The 17,538-nt window shown below is 40.5% G+C and overlaps 1 protein-coding gene across 3 annotated transcripts; it reads left to right on the top strand.

The window, feature by feature from the left end:
• Positions 1 to 5,178: 5,178 nt before the first annotated feature.
• On the top strand, positions 5,179 to 11,778 carry SLC25A3 (solute carrier family 25 member 3). 3 transcript variants are annotated; one of them, XM_080811413.1, is made up of 8 exons: positions 5,179 to 5,432; positions 5,655 to 5,815; positions 7,294 to 7,418; positions 8,972 to 9,151; positions 9,550 to 9,731; positions 10,583 to 10,755; positions 11,227 to 11,337; positions 11,427 to 11,778. In XM_080811413.1, the coding sequence occupies exons 2-8, from the start codon at positions 5,659 to 5,661 to the stop codon at positions 11,585 to 11,587; spliced, it is 1,089 nt and encodes a 362-aa protein (XP_080667539.1). In that variant the 5' UTR covers positions 5,179 to 5,432; positions 5,655 to 5,658; the 3' UTR covers positions 11,588 to 11,778. The 3 variants fall into 3 exon arrangements, with proteins under 3 accessions (XP_080667539.1, XP_080667540.1, XP_080667541.1); XM_080811414.1 differs by lacking the exon at positions 7,294 to 7,418 and adding an exon at positions 7,592 to 7,713 and having other exon boundaries at positions 5,311 to 5,432; XM_080811415.1 differs by having other exon boundaries at positions 5,382 to 5,432; positions 7,294 to 7,713.
• Positions 11,779 to 17,538: the final 5,760 nt, after the last annotated feature.

Here is a 17,538-nt window from a genome sequence, read left to right as displayed (position 1 = left end):
AGAGGGTGCTACCCTTTTTTTCTCAAGGAAGATATGAAAAGGACTTTCGTCTACCTTGCATAATTTGTTATAGCCCTCCATTAGATGGCTGTGGTAGGACTTATTTTGGGTTTTTTTGTGTGATTTCCCCATGACAGGCATGATCCTCAAATCTATCAGTGCCACCTTGACCTCTGGCTCTAGGTTTACAAGGGCCTTTAGGAAAGTTCCACTTGAATGTCCTTTCTCTATCTAGCATCTCAAATTCTCTTTATCTCTCAGATATGCTTCTGTGTTGAGACTGGCCACAAGGGAAATTTGTGCAAGATTTCAAAGGCAGAAGTGAAACCTTCACGCTCTGAAGGTCAGTGTGAGCTGTGAGGGGCTGGGGCAGCTCATGTGCATGGATGCTGATATCCTGCCTAACCTGGGAGTGGGACAGCGGCCACGTTTGGAGCTCTTTCAGCAACTCCAGGACCTTCTTCAGTTTCTCTGAGCCCTGGGCCAGATGCGTGTGCAGCACCTTGGCTCCTAGGAGCACGTGCAGCATGGCTCCTGCCGGCACATGCATTATTGAGATTGTAGGTGTCAAGAGACAGATGCACAATCTAGTTTATCCTCATGGGATCCACTTGGTCTTTGTGGATTCCGTTTTGTCCCTGTTCATCCTCACTTCATGTCCAGCTTTCCTGACTGACTCTAAGCTCTATTGATTTATAGAAATTTCAGGTCAAACCCCAGACACAGAGGCAACCTCTTCTCCAGGTCCCACAGTTGTTTTAAGACTTAGTCCCTTCAGGCTCTCTGCTCAGCAGGGAGCCTGCTTCCTCCTCTCTCTCTGCCTGCCTCTCAGCCTACTTGTGATCTCTGTCTGTCAAATGAATAAATAAAAAATCCTAAAAAAAAAAAAAGACTTATTCCCTAAAGTAAACTTCTTATTTCATAAGGCTCATAGTGCTGGTCAAACTCTGATCCAGACAATGGTACTGGAAGTAATTCCAGAAGAACTAAAACTTAAGAATGGGTTGCATGAATTTGTTCCAGGTTATTTGATCTAGTTGGATTTAAAGGCACTGACCACCAGCTGTCAATGACAAAGATGACACTGCTTATCCATGGCATGCATTAGCAAAAAACAGTTTCTTAAATCATCACTTACGGACACCTGTAATCAAGTACCTAAAGAAGAAAAGGCTGGGGCGCCTGGGTGGCTCAGTGGGTTAAGGCCTCTGCCTTTGGCTCGGGTAGTGATCCCAGGGTCCTGGGATCGAGCCCCACGTCAGGCTCTCTGCTCAGCGGGGAGCCTGCTTCTTCCTCTCTCTCTGCCTGCCTCTCTGCCTACTTGTGATCTCTCTGTCAAATAAATAAAATCTTAAAAAAAAAAAGAAGATAAGGCTTTGGGTAACCACGTGGATACTTCCATAAAATATTTAAATGAAAACAATGAGTATAATGGAGTTGGTTGGTTTATGCTAATTATGCTGGATAAGTGGGGGAAAGGAAATGATGAACTTAGGGCTTTAAATGTTCAGTTCAAGATAAAGGATCAGAAATCTTATGTAAAAAAAAAAAAGAGAGAGAGAGAGAGAAGAAAAAGAAATCCTATGATTGTCTTCCTACATCTGCAACATTGTACTTTCTAAAAGGCAAATCCAAAATCTAACCCTGACTTAAAATGCAATTGAATTTCCAATCTTGAAGCTCTCATGTTAAAATTAATTTTTGTTTTTGTTTTTGAGCAGCAGTGAGATCCTGAATATTGGCATGGGAATGGGAATCTATGGGCAGATTGATGAGACTGGAATCATGAACTTCTAAATTCTGCTGAGGCTTCTTTTGCTAATATTAATGGCCTTTCCTCCCTTGCCTGAGGAGCTTAGTCTCTCCTTACATGTAAAATCTGTATTGGCCTCTCCTGGGGTAGTTAGTTGCCTTGTAGGGTCTGCTGATCCTCCTCAAGACCCATTATCAATGCCTTCCATGGCTTCTATACCCATTTCAGGAGATCCTAGAAGACAAGATAAATAATGTGCATGATTTATATTGACAGAAACCTGGGCAACATGTATGGGGATGGAGACAGAATGTGGGGTTAGGTGCATGGTAGTCATCCTCTAGGATGGCCCAGGAATCCATATCACCTTACCCACATTGTATCAGGATTGGTCTCTGTGATCAATAAAATACAGAAGTGATAGCTTCTGAGATTAGATTATAAAGGGCACTACAGCTTCTCTCTTGGTTGCTATCTGTCCTTCCTGAATGACTCACTCTGGGAAAGCCAGGCCATGAGCAACTCTATGGAGAGGTCCATTTGATAAGGAACTGGAATGTCCTGCCAATGGCCAAGTTAGTGAGCTTGGAAGCATGTCTTCCAACCCCAGAGACCACAGTTCCAACCAGCAGCTTGACCACAACCCCATGACACACCCTGAGCCAGGCCATCCAGCTGAGCCTCTCCCAGATTCCTGACCCTCAGAAAATGTGAGATAATAATTGTTTGTTGTTTTATGCCCTTAAATTTTGGGATAATTTGATAAGTAGTGGTAACTAAAATAAAACAGAAGGAATATAATGGTAGATCAAACCAAATTTATTGATATGGGTACCATAAATGGTGTCTCAATCCATTGTTTTAGCTCAAATCGCTGAGAAGGTCTCTAACAGTTTGGCTGAAATTTGAACTCAGTAGTGGCTCATATCAAATAAAATTAAAATACGAGACTTGGTATTTTTAAAATTTTTTAAAGTTTTTAAAATTGTTTTTTAAGTAGGCTCCTTGCCCAAGATGGGGTTCAGACTCACAAACCTGACATCAAGACTCATATGCTCTACCGACTGAGTCAGCCAGGTGCCCCCTGGATAGGAAATTATTGACAAGGACACTCTCCTTTTTTTTCTTTTTCCTAAGATTTTATTTTTTTATTATTTTTTTAAAGATTTTTTATTTATTTATTTGACAGATAGAGATCACAAATAGGCAGAGAGGCAGGCAGAGAGAGAGAGAGGTGGGGGGGAAGCAGGCTCCCGGCTGAGCAGAGAGCCTGATGTGGGGCTCGATCCCAGGACCCTGGGATCATGACCTGAGCCGAAGGCAGAGACTTTAACCCACTGAGCCACCCAGGCACCCCCTAAGATTTTATTTTTAAATAATCTCCATACCCAGTGGGGGGCTTAAACTCCCAGCCCCAAGATCAAGAGTGGCATGCTCCCCTGACTGAGCCAACCAGGCATGCCAAACAAGAGTCCTTCCTTGACCAAATCTTAGTTAGCCTCCTCTGAACCCTTTTCAACCCTTTCAACGTGTCCTTGAACATGTCCTCCAAGAGCCCACCTGTAGCAAGAATTCTGTCAAAAAAAAATCTTGCCCTTTGAAACAACATGGTTGGAGCTGGAGAGAATAATGCTAAGTGAAATAATTCAGTCAGAGAAAGTTCTTTCCATATAATCTCAATCATATGTGGAATTTAAGAAACAAAACAAGTGAACAAAGAAAAAAAAGAGAGAGAGAGAGACAAACTAAGAAACAGACTCTTAACATCAGAGAACAAACTGATAGTTACCAGAGGGAAGGTGGGTGGTAGGGATGGGTGAAATAGAGGATGGAGATTAAAGAGTATACTTATCATGATGAAAAAAATAATAATAAAATAGGGGAAAAAAAGAATTCTATCTACTTAGCTTAACAAAAAACCTCCTCACCTTGATATATATTTTTTAATTTGAGATAGAGAAAACATGAGTAGGGGTGGGGGTGGGGAAAGAAGGGGCAGATCCCAGGGTCCTGGAATCAAGTCCCGAGCCGAAGGCAGACGTTTCACTGACTGAGCCACCCAGGTGTCCCTTGATATCTATTTTATTTACTTATTCTTTTAGTAATCTCTACACCCAACATGGGGATTGAACTCACAACCCTGAGATCAAGAATCACATGTTCCACTAACTGAGCCAGCCAGGCACCCTCCCCAGCCTTGATATCTGATTACCCTCAATACCTTATCAAATTCCTCATTCCCCAAGTAATATCTGATTACCTTGGACTGCCTTCAGCAAGAATCCTGTTAGGTCAAGTGAGCAAGAATTACCCTACTCTCTTAATAACTCACTGACCACTGACCCTCTCCCCAGTTCTGCCTGACTAAAATCCCCATATTTAGATATTGTCTCATTGCATTCTCATAAACTTTGCAAGATAGATGTTACTCCCATGCAGGACCAGTTATGTAATTTGTAATTTCAGTGCAAAATGAAAAATGCAAGGCCTCTTGTTCATTATTTTTTTTTAAAGATTTTATTTATTTACTTGACAGACAGATCACAAGTAGGCAGAGAGGCAGGCAGAGAGAGAAGGGAGGAAGCAGGCTCCCTGCTGAGCAGAGAGCCTGATGTGGGGCTCGATTCCAGGACCCTGGGATCATGACCTGAGCCGAAGGCAGAGACTTTAACCCACTGAGCCACCCAGGCGCCCCACCTCTTGTTCATTATTATTAAGAATTCCAAAATGGTGACAGCAGAGCATCAAATCTAGCACAGGCCCTATATAATTGTACAAGCCCTTGGGGCTACCCACAACTGTCATCTTACACTAAGAAACAGGTTCAAAGAGATCGAGTGAATTCCCAAGGTTACTTTGTCCAGAGTCAGGACTATGTCAGAGCCAGAATTCTAGTAGGGGTTTGAACCCTACTAAACTTTCCCCAATTAAACTAGGTCCTTTTGTGTTGAACTGAATCTAATGAAAAATTTCCAAATTTATTGAACACACAAAATGTGCAGTCACTTTCACTCTAGTTCAACCATATACCCCCAGGTAGCGTTAAAATGCATTTACTGTATGTTTTGGTACGTCATATAAACCATTCTGATGAAACCCCAAGCTGTCTTGTCTAAAGAGTCCTTGCTGCACATTTTCTTTTAAAATACTCTCCTGTGGCCTAACAGCAAATGCAGACTTTTCTATGTGTAATACTGCAGTAACATTCTAACTGCAACACCAAAATAAAGTATCATCCCACATTCGGGGTTTTTTTTTCCTCCTTCTGTTTAAGTGACTACTATACTGGGACTCATTTAAACGTAAAAAAAGTGAACCCCGACGTCAAGGAAAGACGCTTGAAGGTGAAGGGACAAAAGAAGAGGTCACGAGCACAAACCCACACCACTCAAAAACCCGGCTCGGAATGCGCGCGTGCGCAGAACGAATCCTCCTGCGCAGAAGCCGGGCCGGAAGGGCTGGGGCGGACGGGGGCGGAGATAGGGTTGCTAGGAGAACGCGATGACGCTACGGCATCGGCGCTCTTTTCCGCCAATGGGTGCCGCTTGCTGCGGTGACGCGTAGTGTGCGTCACGGTGACGACGCGCGAAGGGCACAGATCTAAGGGTCGGGAGGACGTTCGGCCTCTGTGAGCCGCAGCCTTTTCGAGGGAGCGGTTGTGTGTTCGCCATCTTAGGAAGTGAGTGTACCAGGCCTTGCCTCCGGTGGGTGCGGGGAACGGAGCCCCTCTGAGGAGCCGCTTAGGCTGTAGGCCTGGTCGATCTCCTTGAAGGAGGCCGCCATGACCTCCTCAAGGGCGCGGAGGCGGGAGGAGCCCGTGTCGGGGTTCTAGGGTGCCGGTGACTTTGGCGGCCTGAGGGGCTCCTTTACCTTATCTCCGACCGCTGCTCTCTTCCCTTAGGAAGATGTTCTCGTCCGTGGCGCATCTGGCGCGGGCGAACCCCTTCAACGCGCCCCACCTGCAGCTGGTACACGATGGCCTCACGGGCCACCGCAGCAGCCCCGCGGGACCACCGGGCCCGCCCCGACGTTCCCGCAATTTGGCAGCAGCCGCTGTGGAAGGTGAGCTTAGACCCTGCCCCGATGTGGTCGTTATGTGCCCTCGTGGTCCACTCGGCCTTAGTGGCCTGGAGGATAGAGGAGAAGGACGCACCTGGCTTTCTGCACCACAGGACGGGGCCTAGTTGCTTTGCTTGCCCTAGGATGTCAGCCCTTTTCGCTCTAGGCCGTGTGTCCGATCCTTGGCCCTCCTTCAAGGGCGTGGAAGGGCCCAGGCACAGTTCCTTCTGTGACCTCCACGTCCTCGGGAGAGTAGTTACAGAGGCGGTGACTAGCTCCTTATCCTCTCTGCCGTGAGACCGCTTGGTCAGTGGACTTAAGTGTTGGGTAAAGTCTCCTTCCTAGCCACTGGCCACCTGCAGTTCTGTCTGTTACTTGATTTGGCTTTAATTTTCTAATTCTTCTTTTTTTTTTTTTTTTTCTTAAAAGGATTTTATTTATTCATTTGACAGATAGGGATCACAAGTAGGCAGAGGCAGGCAGAGAGAGAGGGGGAGGCAGGCTTCCCTCTGAGCACAGAGCCCGACGCGGGGCTCTATCCCAGGACGCTGGGATCACGACCCGAGCGGAAGGCAGAGGCTCTAACCCACTGAGCCACCCAGGCGCCCCGGCTTTAATTTTCTTCTTAAAAATAACTCCTTTCTCAAGTATTCCCGAAGTCTAGTGTTTGCTGACAGGAGATATCTGAGATAATTGGGTCTCTTGTTTTAATGTAATTGGTAAAGGAGGGGACAGAAGCCCCAGATAAGCTATAAAAAGGAGATAAATAAATAATAAATAATTGGAAGGGATCCCCTTAGTCTTACCTTTAAGGAATCTTTTTGGTTAGACTCAACTTGAACTTAATTGTTAATGTTTTAAATCCCAGTGGAGTGTATGGACAGAGAAACCTGAAAACCAGATTGTAGGAATTTACATTGTGTAAAACCTAAAGTTTTCAAATCATTTATATGTTTCTGTTATGTCTTTAGTGTGGGTAAAAAAAATCCTTACACTTTTATTTAGTAAATGTATTTGACTTCAGGAGTTTATCTAATTTTATGCTTAACATGAATCCATAAATGGGGATAGTATCAATTAGTGACTGGGGTATATTTAGAAGTTTGCAACCTTTTACTTGTCTAGTGCTCTTCCTGGGTTTGGGTTGTATTCTGAAGTGTGTTTTTATCAGCAGTTAATAATTTGAAATTTGATTTTAATTCGAAGAGCTATTAATGTTGTCAAAGACTTTTTAGTATGGCCGAATAAGAGCTGGTATCTCACAGAACCTTCATAATCTAAATGATTCTTTAATTTTGGCAGTAATTGTCTTGTTACTTAACACTAGATGGAAAATCATCTTTCAGCTTAATTGTAAACAGTGGCCAAAGCTGTTCAGTTGTGATAGTACTATTTGACAGGGAATCATAGGTCTCTTTCATTCCAGGGGCCTTAGTCATCTCTGAAGAAATACTTACTTGATTTTTTTTTCAATCAAACAGAGCAGTATAGCTGTGACTATGGATCTGGCAGATTCTTTATCCTTTGTGGACTTGGAGGAATTATTAGCTGTGGCACAACTCATACAGCATTGGTTCCTCTAGATCTGGTTAAATGCAGAATGCAGGTTTGTTTTGCATGTTGGATTGAAAGCATATTGTTGAAGCATGGCTTTTAAAGTTGTACAACATAGACATCTACTAACAAGCTGTGTGGAAACCTAATTATCCAGGAGGTAAGTTGATAACCAGTAACATGAGTTTTATATTAAAATGCATGGTGTGTCTTGTCTTACTACAGAGTACAGTTGCGAATATGGCTCCATGAAGTTTTATGCACTGTGTGGCTTTGGTGGGGTCTTAAGTTGTGGTCTGACACACACTGCTGTCGTTCCTCTGGATTTAGTGAAATGCCGAATGCAGGTTTGTATTTAGATGGCAATACTGAATGTATCTTTCATGTGTGACTTAATTCCAAATAATTTTAAAAGGACTTCACAAATGAGAAAATTTGAAGACATAACAACTGCTAGAAACCTTGGTAGGAAACCAAACCCAAATTTTCTTAACTCATGATCTTTATTTTAGTGTTTTAAATTGAAGAAATGGCTCTCTTAAAAATTAGAGTGTAGGCACATTTTGGATCTCAAACCCTGTCTATAAATGGTATTTTGCTGCTGTGCTCAGTTCTGACTAGAGTCCTTCTTCAGGGCCTACTGATTCTTTATGCTCCCAAATAGTCATTTTATAAGCAGTTGCATATTACAATAAGTAATCCATAGTGTATTTTTGAAGTAACTTCATTTCTCTTATTTACTGATAGGGTCAGGGTAGAACATTAATAAAGATTAGAAAAAATACTCCTCACTGTCTTAGTATTAAAATTTTGTAGGCATAGCTTTTTGTATATTTATTTATATAAGTTTTTTATGATTAGAATATCTTAATTAGGATTACTGAAACAAAAATAATCAAAACGTCAAAAATTTATTTGTCCCAAACAGGATTAGAAGTCTACTTATCTAAAAGACAGAGGAAGGTGAAATGTTAGCAGGGAGAGGAAGGTGACGTATACCAGCCCTTGTAGTACTGGCAGATAGAGTGAAATTAAGATTTTTTTTTTTTCTTTTCCCATTAGTTAATAGAATGGATGTGAAATACACCTTCACTAAAATGTATGTGTGTCTCTTGAAGTGAATTTAGGTCAAAAGACAGATTCTCATGTTGATTTACTTTTTAAATTTGTGTTTAATTTGCCTTCAGTTCATGAAACTTTATAATATAAACTTCTTAATGGGCTAGCATATATCAGGGATATAGACTTTTCTCTTAGGCAGTAAGCTTTAAAACTAATTTTTTTGAAGTGGTAGAGTTGGATGGTGAAAAATTTTGAGTTAGTTTTATCATGTATTTTTCTAGGAATTCTGCCTTAACTAACCCTCTAAGACTTAAGTCTGACAGAAAGAAAGCTAGACCTTAATATACAAAGTTAAATATACAAAGATGATTGTAGATACTAGGTTGATATGCAGTGAATTTGTGTTTGCCTACCTTTTGTGTAGTTACTGAAGTTTATTTTAGAAGCAAAGGAAGAACTAGTAATAGTAAAATTAAATATTTATGAGAAATGATAGCTGTTTGGTACATAGAATTAATTTTTTTCTTCTTGTTTTAAATACAGGTGGACCCCCAGAAGTACAAGGGCATATTTAATGGATTCTCAGTTACACTTAAAGAGGATGGTGTTCGTGGTTTGGCTAAAGGATGGGCTCCGACTTTCATTGGCTACTCGATGCAGGGGCTCTGCAAGTTTGGCTTTTATGAAGTTTTCAAAGTCTTGTATAGCAACATGCTTGGGGAGGTATGTAATTTTAACTTAGAAATGGACAGTCCTAAGTTTTAACTTAAATTGTAAAACCAAAAAGGATCTTTTTTTTTTTTGTCTGTATTATACTGTGATGCTTTCCAGGTAAGTTAGATTTCGAGTTTTTTTAAGAGAAAGCATCTGGGATTCCTCTGTACTTCAAGGGCCAACTATACTTGGCACCTAGACATTCAAAAAATAATTCACATTGTATTATGGTTGATAAGATTACAGAGAGGATATACATTCAGTCTCGTGTGTGTTGTTTGTGGACCATACGATAAACACTGTTAGGTTGTCTGAAATGTACTGTTTCCTAGAATTGTCCCCTATTTGAAATTGAAAACAGCCAATGCAATAGCGATACATGTTCCTTCTTATGTTTTTCAATTTAGGAGAATGCCTATCTCTGGCGCACATCACTATATTTGGCTGCTTCTGCCAGTGCTGAATTCTTTGCTGACATTGCCCTGGCTCCTATGGAAGCTGCTAAGGTTCGAATTCAAACCCAGCCAGGTTATGCCAACACTTTGAGGGATGCAGCTCCCAAAATGTATAAGGAAGAAGGCTTAAAAGCGTAAGTGAGCATTTGTCTAGAGTACCAGTATAAAAATACTCATTTAAGGGAACTGCATTTCTTAGCATTAAACCTACTGGACTTTTTTTTTTTTTTTTTTAAGGCTATTACGTTAATGTCCATATTTACCTTTTATATAGAACATAAACTCCAGGGATAGGGATAAGTTGATTCATGGTTTAAGCCCTGACATAAAGACTTTTTCTGATGAACCGTTTGTCAGTCTGCATATGACTTGACATTATTAACTTTTGGGAAGGGCTTGTTAGAATTCTTGTCATCTGGGGGTGCTTGGGTGACTCAGTTGTTAAGCATCTGCCTTGGGCTCAGGTCATGATCCCAGAATCCTGGGATCGAGCCCTACATCTGGCTCCCTGTTCAGTAGGAAGCCTGCTTCTCTCTCTCCCACTGCCCCTGCTTGTTTGTGGTCCCTCTCTCACTGTGTTTCTCTCTGTCAATTAAATAAATAGAATCTTATAAAAAAGGGGGGGCTTACCTGTGTTCACAGCTAAGAATTTGTATATAGTCTGGCTACAACATGCTTCCTTAGATCCACCTTTGTGGATGCCAATCTTGAACTGAGTTCTACTTGTAAACTTCTTGTTTCTTGTAGTTCCAGTCAGAGAAACATCCAGCAACTTTTTTGGTTGTATAGTCAAAGGTGCTTGAGTCATTGGCATGTGAGATAAATACACCTGCATGTTAGTCTTAGGTTCTGATAGAAATGACATGCAATTATGCTGCCATTTTTTGCTATCAGGACTCGGCTGGTGTGCGGACATGTCTGTTAATGATGAGAATCTCTGCTAGGTGAATAAATGCAACTGAGTAAAGTAAGTCTGGTTTCCTAGATTCTACAAGGGCGTTGCTCCTCTCTGGATGAGACAGATACCATACACCATGATGAAATTTGCCTGCTTTGAACGTACTGTTGAAGCATTGTACAAGTTTGTGGTTCCCAAGCCCCGAAGTGAATGTACAAAGGCAGAGCAACTGGTTGTAACATTTGTGGCAGGTTACATAGGTATGAGTTATTTACAGCATGTTTGTCTGTGAAATTGAGGACAAGTAACCATTTCTATTATTGGCCCCTTTTTGTGAGGGGGAAAAAAATATTCCAAAGAAGTTACCTTTCCCTAGCATTTTTTGTGCCTTTTTAAGATTCATAAATGCTTGTTAATTAGTTTCTGAAAGAATTATTTTCAGGTTTACATGTCTTGATTAAGTTTGGGGGATATATTCATTTCATTGCTGTACTTTTTTTTTTTGGTCTAGTCTCTCAATACACTTTTAATACAAAGGAAAGTTAATTAAAATGTGGATATAAAAACTTGAAGGATTGTTCTGTTATTACATGGGATAGACTGCTATATAACTTTGTCAGTCTCTAAATCTGATTCTTTTTAAGAACTAAAAATTAGGAAAAGGTTATTGGTTGTAATATGAATTTTTAAAATTAATCCCATGTGGGACTGTTTATGTTGACTTTTTTCAGCTGGAGTGTTCTGTGCAATTGTTTCTCACCCTGCTGATTCTGTGGTATCTGTGTTGAATAAGGAGAAAGGTAGCAGTGCTTCTCAAGTCCTTCAGAGACTTGGATTTAAAGGTAGGATTCCACCACCACCACCACCCCCACCCCAAAGAGTAACACTTGAGTATATTCCATTTTTCATTCATGTGTCATATTTCCACTAGGTGTATGGAAGGGACTCTTTGCCCGTATCATCATGATTGGCACTCTGACTGCACTACAGTGGTTCATCTATGACTCTGTGAAGGTCTACTTCAGGCTCCCTCGCCCTCCTCCACCTGAAATGCCAGAGTCTCTGAAGAAGAAGCTTGGGTTAACTCAGTAGAATGATCAAAGCAAATGTGGACTGAATCTGCTTGTTGATCAGTGTTGAGAAAAGTGCAAGAGGAACTTTTATATATTTGACAGTGTAGGAAATTGTCTATTCCTGGTATAATTACTGTAGTACTCCTGCCTAAGGCGAGAGTTTCAGACCCACTGTTGAAATAAACCCAACTGTTCATGATTTGTCTGTGATTCAGTGGTTATTTTTAAAAATAGTTTTTAAAGATTTAACCCGAAAGTGGAAGGAATTAAGTATAAGTTAAAACCTCAAGGAAAAAATGCAAACTAATCACTGTTGGTTCAGTACTACTTACACTCCTAAAAATAAAGGAAATCTACCTGAATTTTCAAAAACTTGATTTAGTTGTAATTAAATTGAAATATGGATAAATACGTGTGGTTTTATTTTGACAAGTAAATTTCAGCATGTAATCAAATTTTGCAACATGTACTATAATTTTTAAAAATCCCAGTGAGTTTGCTAATCCTCATTTGTAAAAGAAAATCTTTTTTTTCTAGGGGCACCTGGCTGGTTTAGTTGGAATGTGCAACTCTTGATCTCGGGGTTATCTGTTGGAGTCCTACACTGAGTAGAGATTACTTAAATAAACTTTAAAATTAAATTGAAAAAATATGTAAATTAGGCTGGTTGTTAAAAAGATAGTTTTTTTTAAATTTATTTATTGGGGCCCCTGGGTGGCTCAGTGGGTTAAGCCTCTGCCTTCAGCTCAGGTCATGGTCTCAGGGTCCTGGGATCGAGCCCTGCATCGGGCTCTCTGCTCAGTGGGAAGCCTGCTTCCCCCCTCTCTGCCTGCCTCTCTGTCTACTTGTGAGCTGTCTCAAATAAATAAAATCTTTAAAAAAAAAAAGATTTTACTTATTTATTTGACAGAGATCCCAAGTAGGCAGAGAGGCGGGCGGGGGTGGGGGTAGAGAGCCCTATGCGGGGCTCGATCCCTGGACACAGAGATCCCTGGACCCTGAGATCATGACGAGCTGAAGGCAGAGGCTTTAACCCACTGAGCCACCCAGGCGCCCCCAAAAGATAGTTATTTAAAGGTTTTTTGTTTGTTTGTTTGTTTGTTTTTTTAAGTAATCTGGAACCAGTGTGAGACTTGACTTTATAAGCCTGAGGTCAAGAGTCACATACTCTACTGACTGAGCCAGCCAGTTGCCCCTAGAATGATAGTTTTTAAAAGGACCAAAGCACTTGATAGTTAAAGCCACTTTTTAAAAAAAATATATTTATTTATTTGAGAATGAGAAGGGAGAAGGTCAGAGGGAGGAGACTCCCTGCTGAGCAGGGATTCCCTATGTGGGACTCAATCCTGAGACTCCAGAATCATGACCTGAGCTGAGGGCAGTCGCTTAACCAACTGAGCCTCCCAGGTGCCTGCTAAAACCACCTTAGGCAGCAATTGTCCTCAAATCTGACTTTGTAAACTACAAAAAACGCAGCATAAAATCACCTAGAAAGTAAGCCACTGTTCAGTTGTCTCCTGTTTGGTTAGGAAATGTGAAAACCTAAATCAGTTATATAATTATTCAAATCTGATTACATTTGACCTGAGGTCTTCAGGTATCTGGATTGGGTTGGCAATCCCTGTATAAAGTATAAAAATGGGGGCGCCTGGGTAGCTCAGTGTATTAAGCCTAGGCCTTTAGCTCAGGGTCCTGGAATCAAGCCCCACATAGGGCTCTGCTCAGCAGGGAGCCTACCTCCCCCAACCCCTCCTCTTCCTGCCTTTCTGGCCTACTTGTGATCTCTGTTAAATAAATAAAATCTTTACATAGATAGGGACTTAGGGGAAAAAAAATTGAAGTCTGAGGGAGAGAAATGTTTTTATTAACAAACCCATGTTGTGTAAGGCCCGTGAACAAAATTTAGGAACCAGATACATTTAGTTACATGTTAACTTCTCTCTGTCATCACTTCATTTTAATATTACAAACGTGTGTATTGCAGAGAGGAAGGGTTGTGGGTGCAGTTAAGCCACACTTAAAAGGTACAGCTCTAGTATGAGCCCACGTAAGTGATGGCTATGGTAACTGGCATCACAGTGTGCATTATTAGCATTGCTATGTAACAAACCAACTGAAATCTAATGGCTTGAGACAATCTCAGGTCAGGAATTCAGCGGCATCTCTGGATCTTGGCTTTGGGTCTCATGAAGTTACAGTCAGATAGCTCTGAGGTCCTTTATAAAGGTTTTCACACTGGGCACCTGGCTGGCTCAAGTTGGTAGAGCATGCAACTCTTGATCTCAGGGTTGTGAGTTCAAGACCCACATTAGATGTAGAACTTACTTTAATAAAAGGCTTTCACCTATATGAGCTAGGGAGATACTCCAAGGATCTCCCTGTTAGTGGGTCAGTCTTTTTCTAAAGATCTATAGCATGGTGGCCTCAGGGCAGTTGGATTTATTTCAGGACTTTGAGGCAGAGCCAGGCAGAAGCTGGGTTTTTTTTTTAAGGACTTAGATGTGGAAGTCCTATCAAACCTTCCACTATACTCTGTCACAACATCAGATATCTCAGAAGACTCAATCCCAGCATGAGGTGAAAGGAACATAATCCTGCTGGGAGAAGTGTCAGTAATGTAAGAAGAACATGTAGGAATGGAAATATATGTATATTAAGCCAATCCAAAGGTGGACTGGATTTGAAAAAGTGATATACAGTTCCGCCAGCTTTCACTGTAAGAGATTTCCACTGCTAACTTTGGATGTGAGTTTTATTTTGAAGGACGATAGATTTTATTTGTGGGTATTGATTAGTATACGGTATTCATTGTCAAGAGTCAGCTATCTGTAGTTGGAAGTAATTTCAAGGCTATTTCTGAGAGAAAACCATTTCAGCCTAGATATTCAAGGAAATGCTCACTTAAAATTTTGTGTATTCCCATTTTACATTTTAAAATTTATTCATACTAAAGGTTCTAATGTCATTTTAAATACCTCTTTTTTTATATATATAAAGATTTTATTTATGTATTTACTTGGCAGAGAGAAACACAGTGAGAGAGGGAACACAAGCAGGGGAGTTAGAGTGGGAAAAGCAGGCTTCCCATTGAGCAATGAGCCTGATGCGGGACTTGATCCCAGAAATCTGGGATCATGACCTGAGCCAAAGGCAGCCGCTTAACGATTGAGCTACCCAGGCGCCCTCCAATGTCATTTTAATAACACTTTTTTCACATTTGGTTTAAGAAAAAGTCAATTCCATAAAGCAGAACCCAGTGGAATGAGTATATTTGATTAGTATAATTGAATTATATTGTAACACTAGGACATGGTAGAAGTGCATAGTCTTTTCCAGGAGAGTCAAAAATTATTCAAACTGTCTTTAAGAACAATTAAAACGGAGAAAGCCTGAGTTTTGCTAAGTTACAAATACCTTATGATGTACACAACAGAAGAACTAAAAGTTGACCCAAACCTTCATTGTGTGAAAGCTTGAAGTTTTGACCATGTTTTAAAATGAGTTTAACGTTTTGTGATACCATTCTTGGGATACAGGATAGAAAAATATCCACACTGTTCATGAAGTTTGGTACATAGTTTTGCTGCTAAATTTAGGAGCTACCCACTGTTTCTTTAGCATAAGAAATAGAAACAGTTGACTGTTTAACAACTTGGGGGTGGGGATGGAAGTTAGGGGTGCTGATTCCTTCCCTTCCCTGCAAACCACCAAATACTAGCATTGATACGGTTTATGAATCTTTTAGTTATTAATATATGACTTGAGTTTCCTAGAAAAACGCTAAAGTGTGCATGTGTGCCATGCATGCAACAGTCACTCAATAGAGGCTAGCTATACTGAATGAAAGTCTAGGGGATATGTCTCCTGCACAAGATATAATTCCCACCTAATACTGTGATTCGATGTACAAGTCAGCTAGCTTGCTTTGTGGAATGCAGTGTATGCAAGATTTGAAGATGAAGGATAATTCATTTAAGGAGCAGAATCTACTACTTCAGGCCATGATGTCAACACAGGGCTATATGAATCAAGATTAAAACTACTTCTAAGAAATCATTAACATTTGAACATTTGATGTGACCAATGTTATTATTTGTGGATAGACAATTATTTACTGATTCTATTGGCTGTACAGTGGTTAGACTTTATTTTTAAAAGATCATATTTGTGAGAGCACAAGCAGGGGGAGCAGCAGGCAGAGGGAGAAGCAGGCTCCCTGCTGAATAAGGAGCCCAATGTGGGACTCCATCTCAGGACCCTGGGATCATGATCCGAGCCAAAGGCAGATACTTAAACAACTGAATCACCCAGACATCCCCAGTGGTTAGACTTTAAATGATATTAAAGCAGGGAAATTCCACAGAAAGATTAAGATGACTTACCCATAAGAGACCATGCCTAGTATTGAAGTGATTATATCTTCTACTGTTAGGAAACAGACCAAAACTTACCATTCTCTTGTATTTGCCACAAAAGCTATCTGACCTGAAGACAAGAACATGACTGTAATACTAGTGACATTCCAGATTGATTTCAAGGCTCCTTCAAGAAAGTCCTTCTCAGCCTGGCTCCCAAATTACTGACAGACTGGTAAGTCATTATTTCAATAATTATTTCATTATAATAATATTTCAATAATAATAGAACTTCAATTATTTCAATAATATTTCAATAATAATAGAACTAGCACCAAATAAGATAAGTACTTCATTTATTTGGTAGCGATAGAAACAAATATTCCTCATAAATGAATTTTCAGATAGCTAAATTTATATTTTGAAGTGCTGAAAAAAATTTTTTAAAGATTTTATTGTTTTGACAGAGAGACACAGCGAGAGAGGGAACAGAAGCAGGGGGAGTGGGAGAGGAAGAAGCAGGCTTTCCACTGAGCAGAGAGCCCAATGTAGGGTGGATCCCAGGACCCTGGGATGATGACCTGGGTCGAAGGGAGACCCTTAACGACAGAGCCATCCAGGTGCCCCTGAGAATTTTTTTTTAAAACATGTCTAAAATATTGTGTCTTATTAAAATGATTACATGGAACATAATTTACATTTCATTTGGTATAATTATGAACGTCAGATACCGTATAAAGATGTGCTATGGTGATATTTCCTCTGTGGGGTATAGCTCTATTTATAAAAACACATTCCCTTACCATGTAACTTTTGTTGTATTAGTTAATGGCTTTGCCCTTTATATGCAAAGACAATTTGGATATGTTAATGGTAATATTCACAGCAGTCTTTCCTGTAAGGCACATGTTACTGTCCTTACTTATAGTTAAAATTAAAGTTCATATGCACTAAATTTGTTCAGACAAATTCAGAACTCTGTGGTGACAGAGGCATGATTGGACCCCAGATATCTCTGATTTCAAAATCTCATGTTGTTTCTACCATATTAAATCAGACATGAATCAAAAACAGCTAGTCATGGGGCACCTGGGTGGCTCGGTCATTAAGTGTCTGCCTTTGGCTCAGGTCATGATCCCAGCTTCCTGGGATTGAGCCCCACATCAGGCTCCCTGCTCCGAGGGAAGCCTGCTTCTCCCTCTCCCGCGTCCCCTACTTGTATTCCCTCTCTCACTGTCTCTCTCTGTCAAGTAAATAAATAAAATTAAAAAAAAAAAAAAAAAAGCTAGTCACTTCAAAGTTTTCTGGAATGGCTCATCCCAGAGCCTTGGGCTTTTTGTCATGGAAGTTAGCTACATACTCTGACACGTTCTGTGCATCTGGATACCCTTCTTGCTAGGCATATGAAACTGGGACTAATGTGTGTGGTTTTTTAAGGATCATTGTACTTTATTTTACAACTTTATTGAAGAATATTTGATGTGGAATAAATTATACATATTCAAAAAACTTTGATACATGTATGTACCTGTGAAACCACCATCATAAGCAAGATAATAAATACCCTTCACCCCTCGAGATTTCTTTGCACCTCTTTATGATCTGTACCTCTTGC

The sequence above is a fragment of the Martes martes genome, assembly GCF_963455335.1.
Source record: "Martes martes genome assembly, chromosome: 8".
Taxonomy (NCBI): Eukaryota; Metazoa; Chordata; class Mammalia; order Carnivora; family Mustelidae; genus Martes; species Martes martes.
Note: the sequence above shows the minus strand (reverse complement) of the source record. Positions and strands in the feature narration are given on the sequence as shown.